Source organism: Saimiri boliviensis, chromosome 8 (assembly GCF_048565385.1).
Source record: "Saimiri boliviensis isolate mSaiBol1 chromosome 8, mSaiBol1.pri, whole genome shotgun sequence".
Classification (NCBI taxonomy): domain Eukaryota; kingdom Metazoa; phylum Chordata; class Mammalia; order Primates; family Cebidae; genus Saimiri; species Saimiri boliviensis.
This window is the reverse complement of record NC_133456.1, coordinates 74,786,326-74,801,665: the sequence shown is the minus strand read 5'-3', so window position 1 is coordinate 74,801,665 and position 15,340 is coordinate 74,786,326. Positions and strand designations below refer to the sequence as shown.

The 15,340-nt window shown below is 44.0% G+C and overlaps 1 protein-coding gene across 7 annotated transcripts in view; it reads left to right on the top strand.

Annotated features, from left to right (window-relative positions):
* The window catches only part of DGKG (diacylglycerol kinase gamma), a 209,015-nt gene that overhangs the window by 177,354 nt on the left and 16,321 nt on the right, over positions 1-15,340 (top strand). For all 7 annotated transcript variants that reach the window (XM_074404673.1, XM_003926986.4, XM_074404671.1 and 4 more), the window contains 2 exons: positions 9,763-9,883; positions 12,420-12,480. In XM_074404673.1, coding sequence (XP_074260774.1) covers positions 9,763-9,883; positions 12,420-12,480 — 182 coding nt within the window. The remainder of the gene's footprint in view (positions 1-9,762; positions 9,884-12,419; positions 12,481-15,340) is intronic.

Here is a 15,340-nt window from a genome sequence, read left to right as displayed (position 1 = left end):
TGGGATTGCATCACTCACAGACACACACACACACACACACACACACACACACACACACACACACACACATATACACACACACACGGCCACAGGGAAAGGAAGGGAGTTAGTTCATTTTCAAATAAGCTTCCTCCCTGTTTTGGAGTAACTAGAAAAAAAGGCATAGAGATGCTTCACTTGCCAGAGGAGCAAGTCACCCTCAGTTCTCAAGGTCACAATATCTCTGCTCTACCGTCTCTGTCTTTCTCTTACTTAGAATCCTCCCCACTCCTCCCTGCTCGTTTTCTTCCCCCTCCCTTTCCCTCATCCCTTCCCACCATGCCTTCTCTTCTTCGATAACTTTCTCTAAGTTACATTAGTTACCATCTACAGAAGGCCATGCACTTACTGTGTAGCAAAGATGGAACTCCCTGAGGACATCCCTTTTTAAAGAAACAGAAAGTCGCAGTAACAGCAGGTGTTTCTTGAGGACCCTCTGTGGGCTGCTCTGATCTCATCCTGTTCATACAGGGCACCTGAAGGCATCCCTTCTAAACCTTGAGACAAGCCTGCCAGTAACTTACTGTGTGTATTGACACATTCTCCAGATAAAGGACGGGCTCAGAAAAGTTAAGGGCCTTCTCCGAAGTGACAGGATCAGACCCGACTCTGTCCGAAGCTCACGCTGTTTCACGACCTGTCACAGGTGTGCATTCTCTGTGCTGGGTTCATGGCAGGCCAAGGAATAAGCTCTCTGCTTCTCTCCTTGTGACATTGTCAGTTTCTCCAGGGAAAGCTTTAATCATAGAGTGTTCCTCAGCTTAGTTACGGATGGGATGCCTGAAGGCCTGGTGCTTTGAGGGACCAGGTGGGAACATGGGAGTGGAGACTGACCAGTTTGAGCTTTCCTTCCTTCCTCACTCTTCTGTCCCTGAGAACCCCAGTCCCCTTCCCCTGCAAAAGATCAGGAAACAGTCTTTTGGGATTCTTTCCATTTCCCCACCCTTAGGCTTTTTCAGGCTACATTGCTTCTGAGCTGTGCTTTGAAGCTCTTTAGCCAGGAGCAGTGTTTCATCTGCGCAGACCAGTCCAACTGGGAGGCTCAGGGGAGCTAAGCAGTGCCCGGCTTTGTTGGGCTTTGAGTGCCCAGCTTTGTTGGGCTTTGAGTGCCCGAGCCACCAAGGACACATGCTTCTCCAGGGAAATTTGGAGGCAGGAGAGGAGCCCGAGGCCATGCCTGCGGGAGCCTTAGTGAGCCAAGTCTGCTAAGAGGCCTGCCAGCTCCCACTCACCTGTCTAGACTGTGGGGACTGAACCTGGCCCCACTGCAGAGCAAAGCTGGGCTTGTGTCCTTTCTTTCTGAGGAGGATAAGAACATCCCACACACACCCTGCACTTGTCAGCTTCTCAGTAGCACAATGATAAGGGACATGGCTTTTTACAGAACACCTTCATATTCTTTATCTCTTTTGTTCTCAAAATAACCCAGTGAAGGAGAGTTTATGATTAGCCCTGTATGGGCCAAACTGTGTCTCCCAAAAATTCATGTATCAAAGAAGCCCTAACCTCCAGTACCTCAGAGTGTGACTGTATTTGGAGACAGAGCCTTTAATGAAATGATTAAGTTAAAATGAGGTTATTAGGATGGGCCCTAATTCAGTCTGACTGCTGTCCTTGTAAGAAGAGATTTGGGGGCCAGGTGCAGTGGCTCATGCCTGTAATCCCAGCACTTTGGGAGGCTGAGGCGGGTGGATCATGAGGTCAAGAGTTTGAGACCAGCCTGGCCAACATGGTGAAACCCCGTCTCTCCAAATATATGAAAGTTAGCTGGGCATGATGGTAGGTGGAGGCTGAAGTGAGAGAATCTCTTGAATCCAGGAGGCGGCGGTTGCAGTGAGCCGAGATCATGCCATTGCACTCCAGCCTGGGCAACAAAGCAAGATTCCATCTTGGGGGTCGGGGGAAAGAGACCGGGATGAGAATGGATAGAAAAATTATGCAATAAGGGAGAGAGGCAAAAATCAGGCTGGGTAGACATTGACTGTTCAATGCAGATTACGTGAGTTAATTCATGGAAAGCCTGCTACCCAATACAATCTAGGCAATCACAGTCAGGTTTCCATATTCATGGGTTCTGCATCTGTGGATTCAACCAACAGCAGATCAAAGATGTTTTTTTTTCAATGGATGGTTACGCCTGTACTGAACACATGTAGACATTTTTCCTTGTCATTATTCTCTAAACAATACAGTATAACAACTGTTTGCAGAGCATTTGCATTGTGTTAGGTATTATAAGTAATCTAGAGATGATTTAAAGTAACAGCAGCATGTGCACTGGTTTTACGCAAATACTGCACTATTATATATCAGGGACTTGAGCATCTGTTTTGGTGTTTGCAGGGGTCCTAAAACCAATCCCCCATGGATAACTGCAGACATCTATAGTTATTATGGTTATCATTATTATTATCAATCATTGTCTCTTTCCTTCTTCTGGCCAAACCTGTCAAAGTCTTTGGCTCTAAAGCATCTATATTTTTCAGTTTATTCAACAAACATATATGAAGAGCCTTCTATATGCCAAAGGCTGGTCTTGTTGCTAGAGCTACAAAGAAAAACAAACCAAGAACACAGTCCTGCCTTCAGCTCGAAATGGAGTTGAGAGAGTGACACCAACAGAGACAGTTGTTGTTGGATGAGATCACTGTGGAAGCACAGAAGAAGGAACAAGCATGGTGCCTGGGGCATCCTAGGAGGCTAAACATGAGCTGTCCATGCAGAGGGATATTTGCACACCTAGCTAAGGAACTTGAACATTTTGGGTTTTTTTTTCCTTTGGCTTCCAGATGTTCCCAAAGAAAGACTGGATATGTGGCCTGGGACGCAGTGGCTCACGCCTTTAATCTCAGCACTTTGGGAGGCTGAGGCAGGCAGATCATGAGGTCAAGAGTTTGAGACCAGCCTGGCCAATATGGTGAAACCTCGTCTCTACTATAAACACAAAAATTAGCTGGGCATGGTGGCACTACTCAGGAGGCTGAGGCAGGAGAATCACTTGAACCCAGGAAGCAGAGGTTGCAGTGAGCTGAGATCGTGCCATTGCACTCCAGCCTGGGTAACAGAGCAAGACTCCACTAAAAAAAAAAAAAAAAGACATGTCAACTGTGCCCCTTAGATACGAGTGTTCTGCCAGCCTTTACTTATCGGTGTTGAGCTTATCTGGATTTCTGACGTTTACAGGAAATGTAAAACCATGAGGAACATTGAAAATTTAAGAAAAGTTTTTTACCCTTAATGTTATAGCCTAGGGACTCTTGTACACAGCTCTAAGAAGGTAGATAGACTGATCATTGGGAGTTGTCAGGGTCAATGTGGAGAAAAGGGAAGTGAAACCAATGTATTTTGAGTGCCCACTCTGTGCCAGCCACTTTCACATACAGGTCTGCCATTTAGATCTCATAACCCCACTTTGAGGTCAGTATTATCATTTCAAATTTTCCGTTGAAAAAGCAATAGATCAAAGCAGTCATGAAATAACTTGTTGACATTCTTCTTCACTCCAGCTTCTGTATATATTTGGGGCAGTTTTATTGCCTAAGGCCCAAGTTCTCAAACTTAAGCATGCCTTGGAATCTTCCAGAGGGCTTGTCAGAACACAGACTGCTGGGCCCAACCTCCAGACTGTCTGATTCGGTAGGTCTGGGGTGGGGCCTAAGAATTTGCATTTCTAACAAGTTCCTAGGTGATGCTGAGGCTGCCAGTCCAGGACCAGACTTTGAGAGCCACTGACCAATAGGAATGATCCGCCCATTAGCTTAGCCCAGTGGTTCCCAAACTGGGCTGCATTTTTTAATCACCTGGAAATCTTTGAACACAAAAACTGATGCCTAGCTCCTGTGCTCACACATTCTGATTTAACTTGTACAGCATGCAGCCTATACGAGTTAAATCAGGATGGCATTTGATTTAAATTGTATAGGTTGCATCCTATACGAGTTAAATTGCTGTTTTCCTGGCAATTCCTGACATTGCTGTTTTTTTATTTGTTTGTTTGTTTTTGATACAGAATCTTGCACTATCACCCAGGCTGGAGTACAGTGGCACCATCTTGGTTCACTACAACCTCGGCCTCCAGGTTCAAGTGATTCTCCTGACTCAGCTTCCGGAGTAGCTGGGACTACAGGTGGCTGCCACCATGACCAGCTAATTTTTTGTATTTTTAGTAAAGACTGGGTTTCACTATGTTGGCCAGGCTGGTCTCAATGCCTGATCTCATGATCCACTCACCTTAGCCTCCCAAAGTGCTAGGATTACGGCCGTGAGCCACCGCGCCCGGCCAGCATTGTTGTTTTTAAAAGCTCCCCAGGTCTTTCTGACACTCAGCAGAGTTTAGGAATCATTGACCAAGGCTCATTTCTCCTTGACTCTAATCCCGCCCTCCACCATCCACTTCAGCTGCCCACCACTGGGACTACAGGTGAAATTTGTCATCAGCTAGTGCTGCCCACAGCACCTCTCGCAACCCTCTCTTTCACTGTCTCAGAGCAGCTATTTCTAGAACGCTTTAAGTCTCTTGTTTGCTTTCTCCCTGTTCATTCAGTCCATCTCCTCTCCTATTCCACCTAGATCCTCGGTACAGGAATTACTGCAGCCATCTGGCCACAGCCAATACCATCATTGCCCTTGTCTTCCTTGTTCTTTCTTTAACTATATCTACCTGGGAGAGTTTGAGGAGGAGCATCTAAGTCAAACCACAGGCACAGAAGTTTGAAAAGTTCTTTTTGAACTTCTGGAAGTTGATGACACTTGGCCTGAGTTTTGATAGACAAATGAAAGTGGGAGAAAGCATAGGTAGATTTATGTAAAAGCACAGAGGAGGAGACAGTAGGGTGTGCCTGGAGAATGGCATGTTGTTACAGTAGGGTTTGCCTGGGGAATGTCATGTTACAGTAGGGTTTGTCTGGGGAATGATATGTGTGTGTGTCTGCAGCAAGCATCTAGCCTCACAAAGATGGGAAGGGAAACTGCAGAGGCAGTCCCTTGCCAGATGGGGATTGGACCTTGGGCGTCAAACCAGGGAATGTGAGCATTATTTTTCTAACTGTGACGAGCAGTTAATATGTTTTTGTAAATGACTTGTTTTAACATTACTGCATACTTACAGAAAATAAGAAATACCAAAAAGCATAAAGAAGAAAATAGCAATTACCTTTAATTTAGTTACCCAGAACTCACCACTGTTAAGATTTTATTGGGATTTGACCTTTTCTTTTATGCATATTCTCACCTAGAGTATACTATGTAAGTAGGTTTATATTATCCCTTCACACTTAATATTTAAACATAAACAATAATGTTATTGGAAGTTTTAAAATATTTCAATGGCAGCAAAAAATTCCATCATATGGATACCATATCACTTATTTAACTATTCCCATACAGAAAGAAATGGGGGTAGGGAGATTTCCCTGTTATAAATGATGCCGCAAATGTACGTATTTGTATGAACTTGTTTCTATCAGTGATTTTCATTATCAATACCAAGAAAGAAATTGATGGATAAAGCAGCAAGGAAGTTTTATACTCAGTAAAACTGGCCAAATTGCTTCCTTCCTATCAGTTTATGTTTTCAGTGTGGAAGTATGTACGTCACATATTCCCTTCCCCAGCACTTGTTTTTGTTGTCGTTTTGTTCTCTTTTGTTTTGAGACAGAGTCTCGCTCTGTCGCCCAGGCTGGAGTGCAGTGGTGAGATCTTCAGTTCACTGCAACCTCCACCTCCCAAGTTCAAGCAGTTCTCCTGTCTTGGCCTCTCAAATGGCTGAGATTACAGGCACCTGCCACCATGCCTGGCTAACTTTTTTGCATTTTTAGTAGACACAGGGTTTCACTATGTTAGCCAGGCTACTCTTGAACTCCTGATCTCAGGTGATCTGCCCGCCTCCGCCTCCCAAAGTGCTGGGATTACAGGCGTGAGCCACCATGCCCAGCCAGCACTTGGTTTTATAATGGGTGCCACTGAGGATTTTTCATATGGGGATGGCATGACCAGATCTTCATTTCCTGGAGGCTACACTGAAGGGGCCGGACTGGAACCCTACTGCTGTCCTCACTTTTCCTCTGTTGCCTCCACATTCTCCTTTTTCCATCTTCCCATTTGTTATCTTCTTTTCTTGGAGAGCTTATATTATGTGTTCACTACACACAAAACAGGCTTTGCTATCGAGAATAAATAAGAGCAGTGCTGAAACACCCAGCTCTGTGGTCCCATGCTACTGGAGAGGCCAATACTATTGAGGCTGCAAAAAGCTCCTACTGGCCTGGAGACCCTCTTCCTCTAGCTCTGGCCAAAAAGAGTCTCTGGACAGTAATTCTCCTTTGGAAAAAATAATTTTTATATTTTCCAATGAAATTGCCAAGAGGGTTTATTGTTGAATTAATTTTTTTTCTTTATCCTGTGACTTTCCAACCCCACACATGATCATCCCTCTGCCTGGAATGTCCTTCTTCCTTCCTTGTTCAATTCAAAAATACCTTGGCAGTCAATCATCCTTCAAGACCTTGTTGAGATGTCTGGGACACCTGCCTTCTGAACCTTGCCCCAGCACAGTCACTCAGGCTCCCTTGATCCTGCTGCCCAATTACAGCCTTTCTACACCTAACTCGGTTTCTCCTTCTTGGCTAACAGCCTTCAAGAACAAAACATTTTGCATCCCAGCTCTTACATGACAGTGCCTGGCACTGAGTTGTTACTCTGTAACTGATGAGTGAGTGAGTGAATTCCTGTTTTACTAAGGTGCATAGACATTCCCTCTTAAATACTAATGACTGGAAGAGTATAAAGACAATATGGAGATGACATGAATTGCCAAAATCACACTCTGAATCATTGATGCTTAAGATAAAACAGACACCTGGTATACCAGATGTCTAAATCTAAACATTAATTGTTCTATGTGCCTAAACACTGACTTGCATTCTGTTCTCTTTCATTTTAACTCCAAATTTAATTTGTACCTGAGTATCTCTGTGATAGAGGAAGTAAAGGGAATTAGTGATGCCAGAATTTCCCAAAACGGATTCCTAAAATAAAGATGCTGTGGGTTGTTTATAGGCATCACACACACAAGAAAAGGGTCTCGTGGTCTTATAACTTCGAGAAACAACTTTGCATAGATTTCTTTACCTTAAGACTTCTCCTTAGGCGTTCTAGGAAGTAGAAGGAAAGATCAGGTGGGCGACGGTAGGGAAGTAAAAGAGCAATCACGTCCTGCCTAAGCGGTAGTCATCTCAGCCTCTCTATGCCAGGGAAAACTCAAAGGCAGAATGGCAAACAGTATGCCAAGATTCTAGCCCCTTTCCCTACAAATCTCTTCAGTCCCACATCTGTGTAAGCCCCTGCCCCCACCCACCCACCATGCTGATGAGATCAGCCTTCATTACTTCTCTTCTAGAGCCAGGAAGCAAGGTAATGTGTGGGAAGTGATAGCTGCAAGGTAACGTGTGGGAAGTGATAACAACTTTAGAGTTAAAGCCATTCATGGGGAAAATTTGTTAAAAGACCAAGACATTGTAAAGCTGAAACACTTGAGTCTATTAAGTCCCCTGCTTCTTAGAACATTTTGTTACCAGAGAATGTTTCAAGGAGGGAAAACATTGAACTATCACAGCACCATCAGACACCAAAGCCTGGTACGAAGAGCAACATTTTACAAGACATATGTTTCTGCCACTCAAGAGACTTCTGAAAAGTTCTGCTTCTCTTTTCTCCTCCTCTCTCCTACCCCAACATCAACCCCCAACCCCCTCACCCCTAGACACACTCTTTACCTTTCTCTCCTCCTCCTCCTCCCCCTTTTCCTCTCCCTCCTCCTCCTCTCTCTCTCTGCTTTCTGTCTCTTTCTCTTACACACACACACACACACACACACATTCATAGCCCATGTTGTTTTCACAGACACTATTAAAATGATAAAGTGGCCAGGCACGGTGGCTCAAGCCTGTAATCCCAGCACTTTGGAAGGCTGAGGTGGGTGGATCACGAGGTCAAGAGATTGAAACCATCCTGGTCAATATGGTGAAACCCCGTCTCTACTAAAAATACAAAAAATTAGCTGGGCATGATGGTGTGTGCCTGTAATCCCAGCTACTCAGGAGGCTGAGGCAGGAGAATTGCTTGAACCCAGGAAGAGGAAGTTGCAGTGAGCAGAGATCGCGCCATTGCACTCCAGCCTGGGTAACAAGAGTGAAACTCCGTTTCAAAAATAAATAAATAAATAAAATGATCAAGTGAGCCAGATCATCCAACATTATTCAACCCTCTTTGGTAAGAAGGAGGCTAATTAAGTTTAGACATTCATTGTTTATTAGGTCCACACTCCATCAGATAGCCTGGAGCATTCTCCTAAACAAACATTATCCTTTCATGGCTTTTTATTCCAAGTCCAAATGAGATGGGGCATTTAAGGAGATAAGTATCTTTTCACAGACGTGAAGAAAGGAGTACTAGGGGAGAATGTGATTGTCAATAGATGTAGTGGGGAAAAGCTATGTGCCTGTCATAGGAAGACTGATGCAAGCTGTGTATCTGTTGGCAGCTGATGTCCATTAGTGATCATCAGTAATTGAGACTAGCAATGTTGACACATTTGTGGTAAGCTCAATGGTTTGTTTAACTGTCTTCACTAGAAATACATCCGCCAAGAGATTGTTTTTTAAACAATAGTTAGCCTTCTAAACAAGAGTAAAGACAAACTCAAATATCTCCTTGCCAATCTTAACACTGTTGTACGATACCAGGAGGCACTTTAGAAGACAGAAACCACCTGTTAAATAAGCAAAAGCGTTAATATAGACACAGTCTTCTAGTTTGTGGATATTAAGAGGCTGTTAGTGATTAGCCACAACGTATGAGAAAGCTACTCTTGCCTGTGTAGGCGAAGGAATGGAAGCTTTTTAAAAATCTGCCTTTTCCTTTTGCTTGTTTTAAATACATGAAAATTGTGCTGGAAAAGTGACTTTTGAGCCCAGCCTCAAACATTAATCCTGCTATTGCTTTCACAAGAAATTGGGGATGCACCATCCAAGCGTCAGCAATTCGAAAGAAAAGGACCTCATCTAGGTTCTGAATGAGAAGCAACCGCCACTGTGTGGGACCTCCTGCTCCCTGCCCCTCCTTTTCTCCCGTGGGCTGTTGGTTCTTTTCCTTGGCGTCGATTAGGCACCTGGTGTCCTGAAAGAGGTCACTGGTTTTCCTGAGGATGTCCAAGGAGGCTGGCTCACCAGTGGCTTACCACAGGCCAAATTTAAGGTTAATTAACCATCCGTCATTGTCAGTGATGCCAAATGTGATTCAGACATTCAGAGAAGAGAAACTTGATCCAGCTTTGGGTAATGGCCTTCGTCAACATTCCTTCCTATCCTATCCTAGTTCCAAACCAATATGTCTCTAGCTGCACTGGGAGGGTTGAAAATGATCAGAAATAGCTGGTTCGTCATTTATGTCACTCTACGATTGAAGAGGCTTCTTGATACCTATTTATTGGATGCATATGATGTCTGAATCGAAATCTTTTTTCACAAAAACTAACCATCTCTTCATGAAAAGGTAGATTTTTTGACCTTTGGGGAAACAGCCTATTCAGAGTGAGGATGCAGAAGGTGTTTGGTGGGAGATGAAGGCATGCAGACATCGGGCATCTGGGGACCAGACTTTCTGGCCAGAACCTGTCTGAGGAACAGAGAGATGTCTATGCACTGCTTCTGCTGTCTCTCCCTGCAGACCTCAGTGACCAACTCCTTGAAGTGGTGGGGCTAGAAGGAGCCATGGAGATGGGGCAGATCTACACCGGCCTGAAGAGTGCAGGCAGGAGGCTGGCGCAGTGTTCCTCTGTCACCATCAGGTATGCCTCTTTGTCACCCAGCAGCCTCTGCGTCTCTCCGCCTCCCTACACGTTCTTGCAGACCACAACTAGGAAGGCATCTTTGGATTTTAGGGCAGGAAGAGTGCAGCACAGAAGCATGATAATGTGTGTAAAGAACGTCTTCGTAGACCATTTCCCAAACATGATATAATGCGCCCATGTAAAATATCAACTGGAGGACCCACCACAGCCAGTTTGCTGTTCTGTTAAAATAACCTGGTGAAATTCTCTAAACAGGAGTATAAGATTAAGCGGTCCAGAGAACCAAAGGTCCAACTCCTTGGCCTTTTTATATTTGCAAATTAAAATGTTAGATAGATGCCAGAGGGATGCCAGAGGGCATGTGCTGATAAAAAAAAAAAAAACCTGTGTCTCTGCTCTGCTGTTTCTCAGACAGTGACCCGAGAAACGCTATTTCCTATATACCTTTGTATGCTAAGCCATCAACATCAGCCAAACTGGCATAGTTGACAGAGAGGATGACAACTCTAGGACACGGACCACACAGGTTAGCCACTGCAGGCTCCTGCAAAAGATGAGGTCTAATTGAGAGGATCCTCTGATCTGATTAATCAGTGCAGCTCATCACATTTTGTCTGAGATTCTTCTCCCACCGGCTTGTTTCAGAAGTCTTTATTCCTTTCTTTTTCACTGAATTACTATGGACCAAATCTATTAATATGCCTTGGGGATCTCCTAGCGGAGTCCACAGGGTGCTGGGTTTCCCCAAGGCATTTGATCACAGAACTCTTTTCTCCCAGAACTTCTGGGCAAGTGTCATCAGAGCACATGGGAAGAAACTCTGCCCTTAGCACTCACGGCATTCCTCAGAAAGGTCCCCACAGGTGTCTTAGCTGAAGGTCTACTCCACTGAGCCCTTTCCTCATTCCTTCTCTTTGTTTTCTGTCCTTTCTGTTCCCCAGATCTTTGATCTCCTTTCTTTCTGAGCTGTGGTCGTGATGGGGTCCCTGTTTTCTAGATTAATTCTTGAGCCCTGTCCATTCTCCAGGACTCTTAACACTGAGTAGGTCCAGTCTGTTAACACGTCTAAGCCATAACTTATGAAGACCACAGAGAACATAACAGCCTCATCCTTGATGAATCCAAGAAGCCATCTATAAGGAGAAGGACTTTTTCTTCACATGCAGTAGCTCTATTTCCAGGTAGAAACACAGGTGGTGAGCCAGGAGCCCCATCCCCCTGGCCATTTCCTAAATACCAGCCCCAGCCTCAAGAACCAAAAATATCACTCTTTATTCTTGTTCTTGTTAGTAGGTTTATTATTTTCATTATTAAATATCCTCAGGGTCAATCAGAGAATCGTCACATCAGAACACAGCTTTTCCCTCCCATTTTATAATTTCAAGAACAGAATAGATGCCACACCCAGATGAGGGTTTCTGTGTCCGTGGGTGGTAACTGTTCCGTGCTCACCCAGACCAAAGGCCTCCAAAAGAGCCTGCCTTTTCTTCCAAAGGCAATGTCTTATGAATTCATAACTCTTCTACAGAAGGAAGTCAGAAGACCATCTCTGTCCTTTTAAAACCTATGGCAGGGTGTGGTCCTCTAATCCCAGCACTTTGGGAAGCTGAGGAGGGAAGATTGCTTAAGGCCAGGAGTTCAAGACCAGTGGGGACTACATGGCAAGACCCCCTTCTACAAAAGATTTTAAAATTAGCCACGTGTGGTGATGTGCACCTATAGTCCTAGCTATTCAGGGGGTTGAGGTGGGAGGATTACTTGAGCCCAGGAGGTTGAGGCTGCAATGAGCTATGATGAATGACCGTACTCCAGCCTGGGAAACAGAGTGAGACCCTGTCTCTTTTTTTAAAAATTCATATGCCAAGGTCAGAAAAGCCTTGTCTCAAGCAAGAAGGCAGCACTTTCATCCAGTATTCCTGCATGACCCCCTTTCCCAGGTAAGCCAGGTCCCCAATCCATGCAACCCCAGAGTGTACTTGTTCAGGCAATTTTTCTAAAGGATTAAGGTTAGAATAGATTGCAAGGCAAGACACACTCAGACCTGAGCTGTATGTTGTATAAATTGGAGACGTTACCTCATTGGCATGATGCAACCTCTCACTCAACATAGAGACCAGGCCAGTTCCCCTTTCAGAGTGGAGTTTTTGGCACGTACTGCGGGCCTTCTAGCTGACTGTTTGAGGAGCATCTGCTCAGCAGTGGTGCTGCCATGTTCGCTGGCCACTGTATCCCAGACTTCTGTGGATTTCACTGCTCATCCATAGCCGTATTTCTCAAAGTGAGGTCTGAGGACCAAGGCAGTAGAATCCCCTGTGGTGCTTATTAAACACAGACCCCTGGGACTGGCCCCAGATCCGCCAAGTTAGACTGCCTGAAGTGGTGTCAGAAATCTATTTTTAACAAATTCTCCAAAAGAGTCTTACTCTTAGGTGGGCAGATAAGGTTTTTCTACTTCTGTTTTCCTGTTGGGAACAACCTTGATTCTCCAGCTTGAAAAAGCTCATTCTGTCTCACTGGGTGTTCTGGGTTCCAGGACAAACAAGCTGCTGCCGATGCAAGTGGATGGAGAGCCCTGGATGCAGCCATGTTGCACGGTGAGTCTTGCCAGTCTCTGAGATGGGATGAGAAGCTTTATTTTTGAGCCCTTTGGGGCACTGACTTCATATGAAATCACTGAATCTCAGAGTTGCAGGGACCATGGAAGATTATCTAGTGCAACCCTTCTTCCATTTTATTTATTCATCCACTCATTTACCTGCCAAACTCTTACTGAACACCTGCCGTATGCCAGATACTGTGAGGCACCAGTCACAAAACTGAGTGAGATGTAGATTCTAGTCAGTGAATTCTGAGACATCTACTACATCCTGGACTGCCTTAGCGGGAATCATGCCAGTGACAAGGAATTTGCTACCTCAAAAGGAAGATTGTTCTGCTGATGAACAAGTCACATTGTTGGAAAGTGCTTCCTTACGTGGAAGCCAAAGCTACACACTTATCTTACCTAGAATTTGGTAGGGTAGCTCCTCTCACTGCTGGAGCTCCTGGGAGAAAATTCCTTGCGGTGCACAGACATTCCTGTCCCCTGGTGCATCCATAGCCCTGATAACCTACTTGAAATTTCCCCTGAACAGGCCACCACACAGGCTATCTATTTTATTTATGGTATTATCACCCAACGTAGCACAGGGCCTGGTTTATGATAGTTGCACAATGATATGTGTCGAAGGATGAACAAATGAACAACAAAACTAGAGTATCTCCATTCCCAGACGTACTGTATGCGTTAGCTCTCCCTCTCCCTTTAGCACTAGTACAGGAGCCATGCATCCTTTCTTCTTAGTTTGTCCTCAGTTAGAAACGCAGCTAGAATCTCTGTGGTGAATAGCAAGCATTGTCCTGGTTTTCAGGGCTTCTGCTGGGAGCGTAATACCTTCAATAAGATTGCAGCTATGTGAATTTCACAAGACAGAAGTTGCATTTCTAAGCTCCCTCACTCTAGCGGAGTATTCAGTTACTTTGATCAGCTGCTATTTCAAGCCCTTCAGTACATCAAGTTGTCTTCTCCTAGAGAGAGGGTTTCCATGAACCTGCTGAGAAAAGGTAGCATCTTCTATAAAGGTTATCAAAAACAAATTTCTCTGCAAAAATCTTACCTCAATCTTATGAAGACTAAGAAAAAAAAAAGATGAAAACACACTATAGCAAATAATAGCTTTCCACCTTGCTGGAGTTAGGAAGGATGGAGGGAATTTCTAGTATTTATCATTTGATGGAACTGAGTTGAGAAGAATCTATCCAAGCTCTTCTATCTCCCCCAAAAAAGCTGAAAGAAATTAAACCCTCTCCTACCTGGTTCAGTGCTTGCTGAAAATTGGATTGCCATTCCTATAAATTCAAGCACTGATTTTTGAAATAGCCAAATACTTCCTATGCCCACACCCACCCTTCCTCCATACCACCCTTTAGAGATTACAACTCACTATGAAAAAATCTGTGAACCAATGATTTCATAGTGTGAGGTCTAGAAATCCATATATAAAGGTGCATTCGTCTGCTTTGACTGCCATAATAGAATGCCACAGACTGGCAGCATAAACAACAGACATTTATTTTCTCACAGTTCTGAATGCTGACAACACAAGACCAAGGTGCCAAAGGGGCTGGTTTCTGGGGAGGCCTCTCTTCCTGACTTCCGACGGCCACCACCTTGTGGTACCCTCCCATGGCCTTTCCTTTGTGTTTGCACTCCTGTTTTCTCTTTGTCTTCTTATAAGGACACCAGTCGTAAGGGATTAGGGCCCCACCCTTGTGACCTCATTTAACCTTAATTACCTCCTTAAAGGCCTTATATACCAATACAGTTACATTGGGGATTAGGGGTTCAACATATGAATTTGACGAGGACAAAGTTTAGTCCATAACAGAAGGTAACAGAAAATCATTCTTAAATTTGCAAGGGTTAAAACTCATGTACCCCTTGTTGAAACATCTTCTTGAAGGTACACACCATCTAAGTGATTCAAAATTAAAGCGTTTTAAGAATGGGCTGTAAGGCCGGGCGCGGTGGCTCAAGCCTGTAATCCCAGCACTTTGGGAGGCCGAGACGGGTGGATCACGAGGTCAAAAGATCGAGACCATCCTGGTCAACATGGTGAAACCCCGTCTCTACTAAAAATACAAAAAAAAAAATTAGCTGGGCATGGTGGCACATGCCTGTAATCCCAGCTACTCAGGAGGCTGAGGCAGGAGAATTGCCTGAACCCAGGAGGCGGAGGTTGCGGTGAGCCGAGATCGCGCCATTGCACTCCAGCCTGGGTAACAAGAGCGAAACTCCGTCTCAAAAAAAAAAAAAAAAAAAAAAAGAATGGGCTGTCACAGCACAAAAGAACTTTTGGTAGAAATGGAAACCAGTGAAATTAGAATGAAGTTTCCAGAAACCTGTTAAATATGGTTATGCAACTAAATGCAAATGGCAAAAATCATTCCTTGAAAGAGAAGACATATCATGTAAACATTGATAACCTGTATCCCAAACCCAAGGTTATATTAACAAAGGCCAAAAACACGTGGGAGACACTGAGGAAGGAATTGTAAAGAAACATGAGGTTTCTCATTGTCTCTCTTCACTTTGATGATAAAACATATAAATCAGAAGATAATTTTAATAGATAGACAATCACTAGTGAAACTAAAAATAGGGCACACACCTATTTCCATTCCATTCTTTCAAATCTGGAAGAATTTAAAATATATAAACCCCGTCAATTTAGCACGGAAGAGAATGCAAATAATAAGCCAATATTTAAAAATTTTTGGAAGCAAGTTGAATGAGGTTAACACTATATACATATATATACATATAAATACTGAAAAGAAAAATAGATGAGTTAAATTTCCCTATTAAAAGACCAACACTCTCATATTGAGTTTTGAGTTAAAAATGAAAATCCA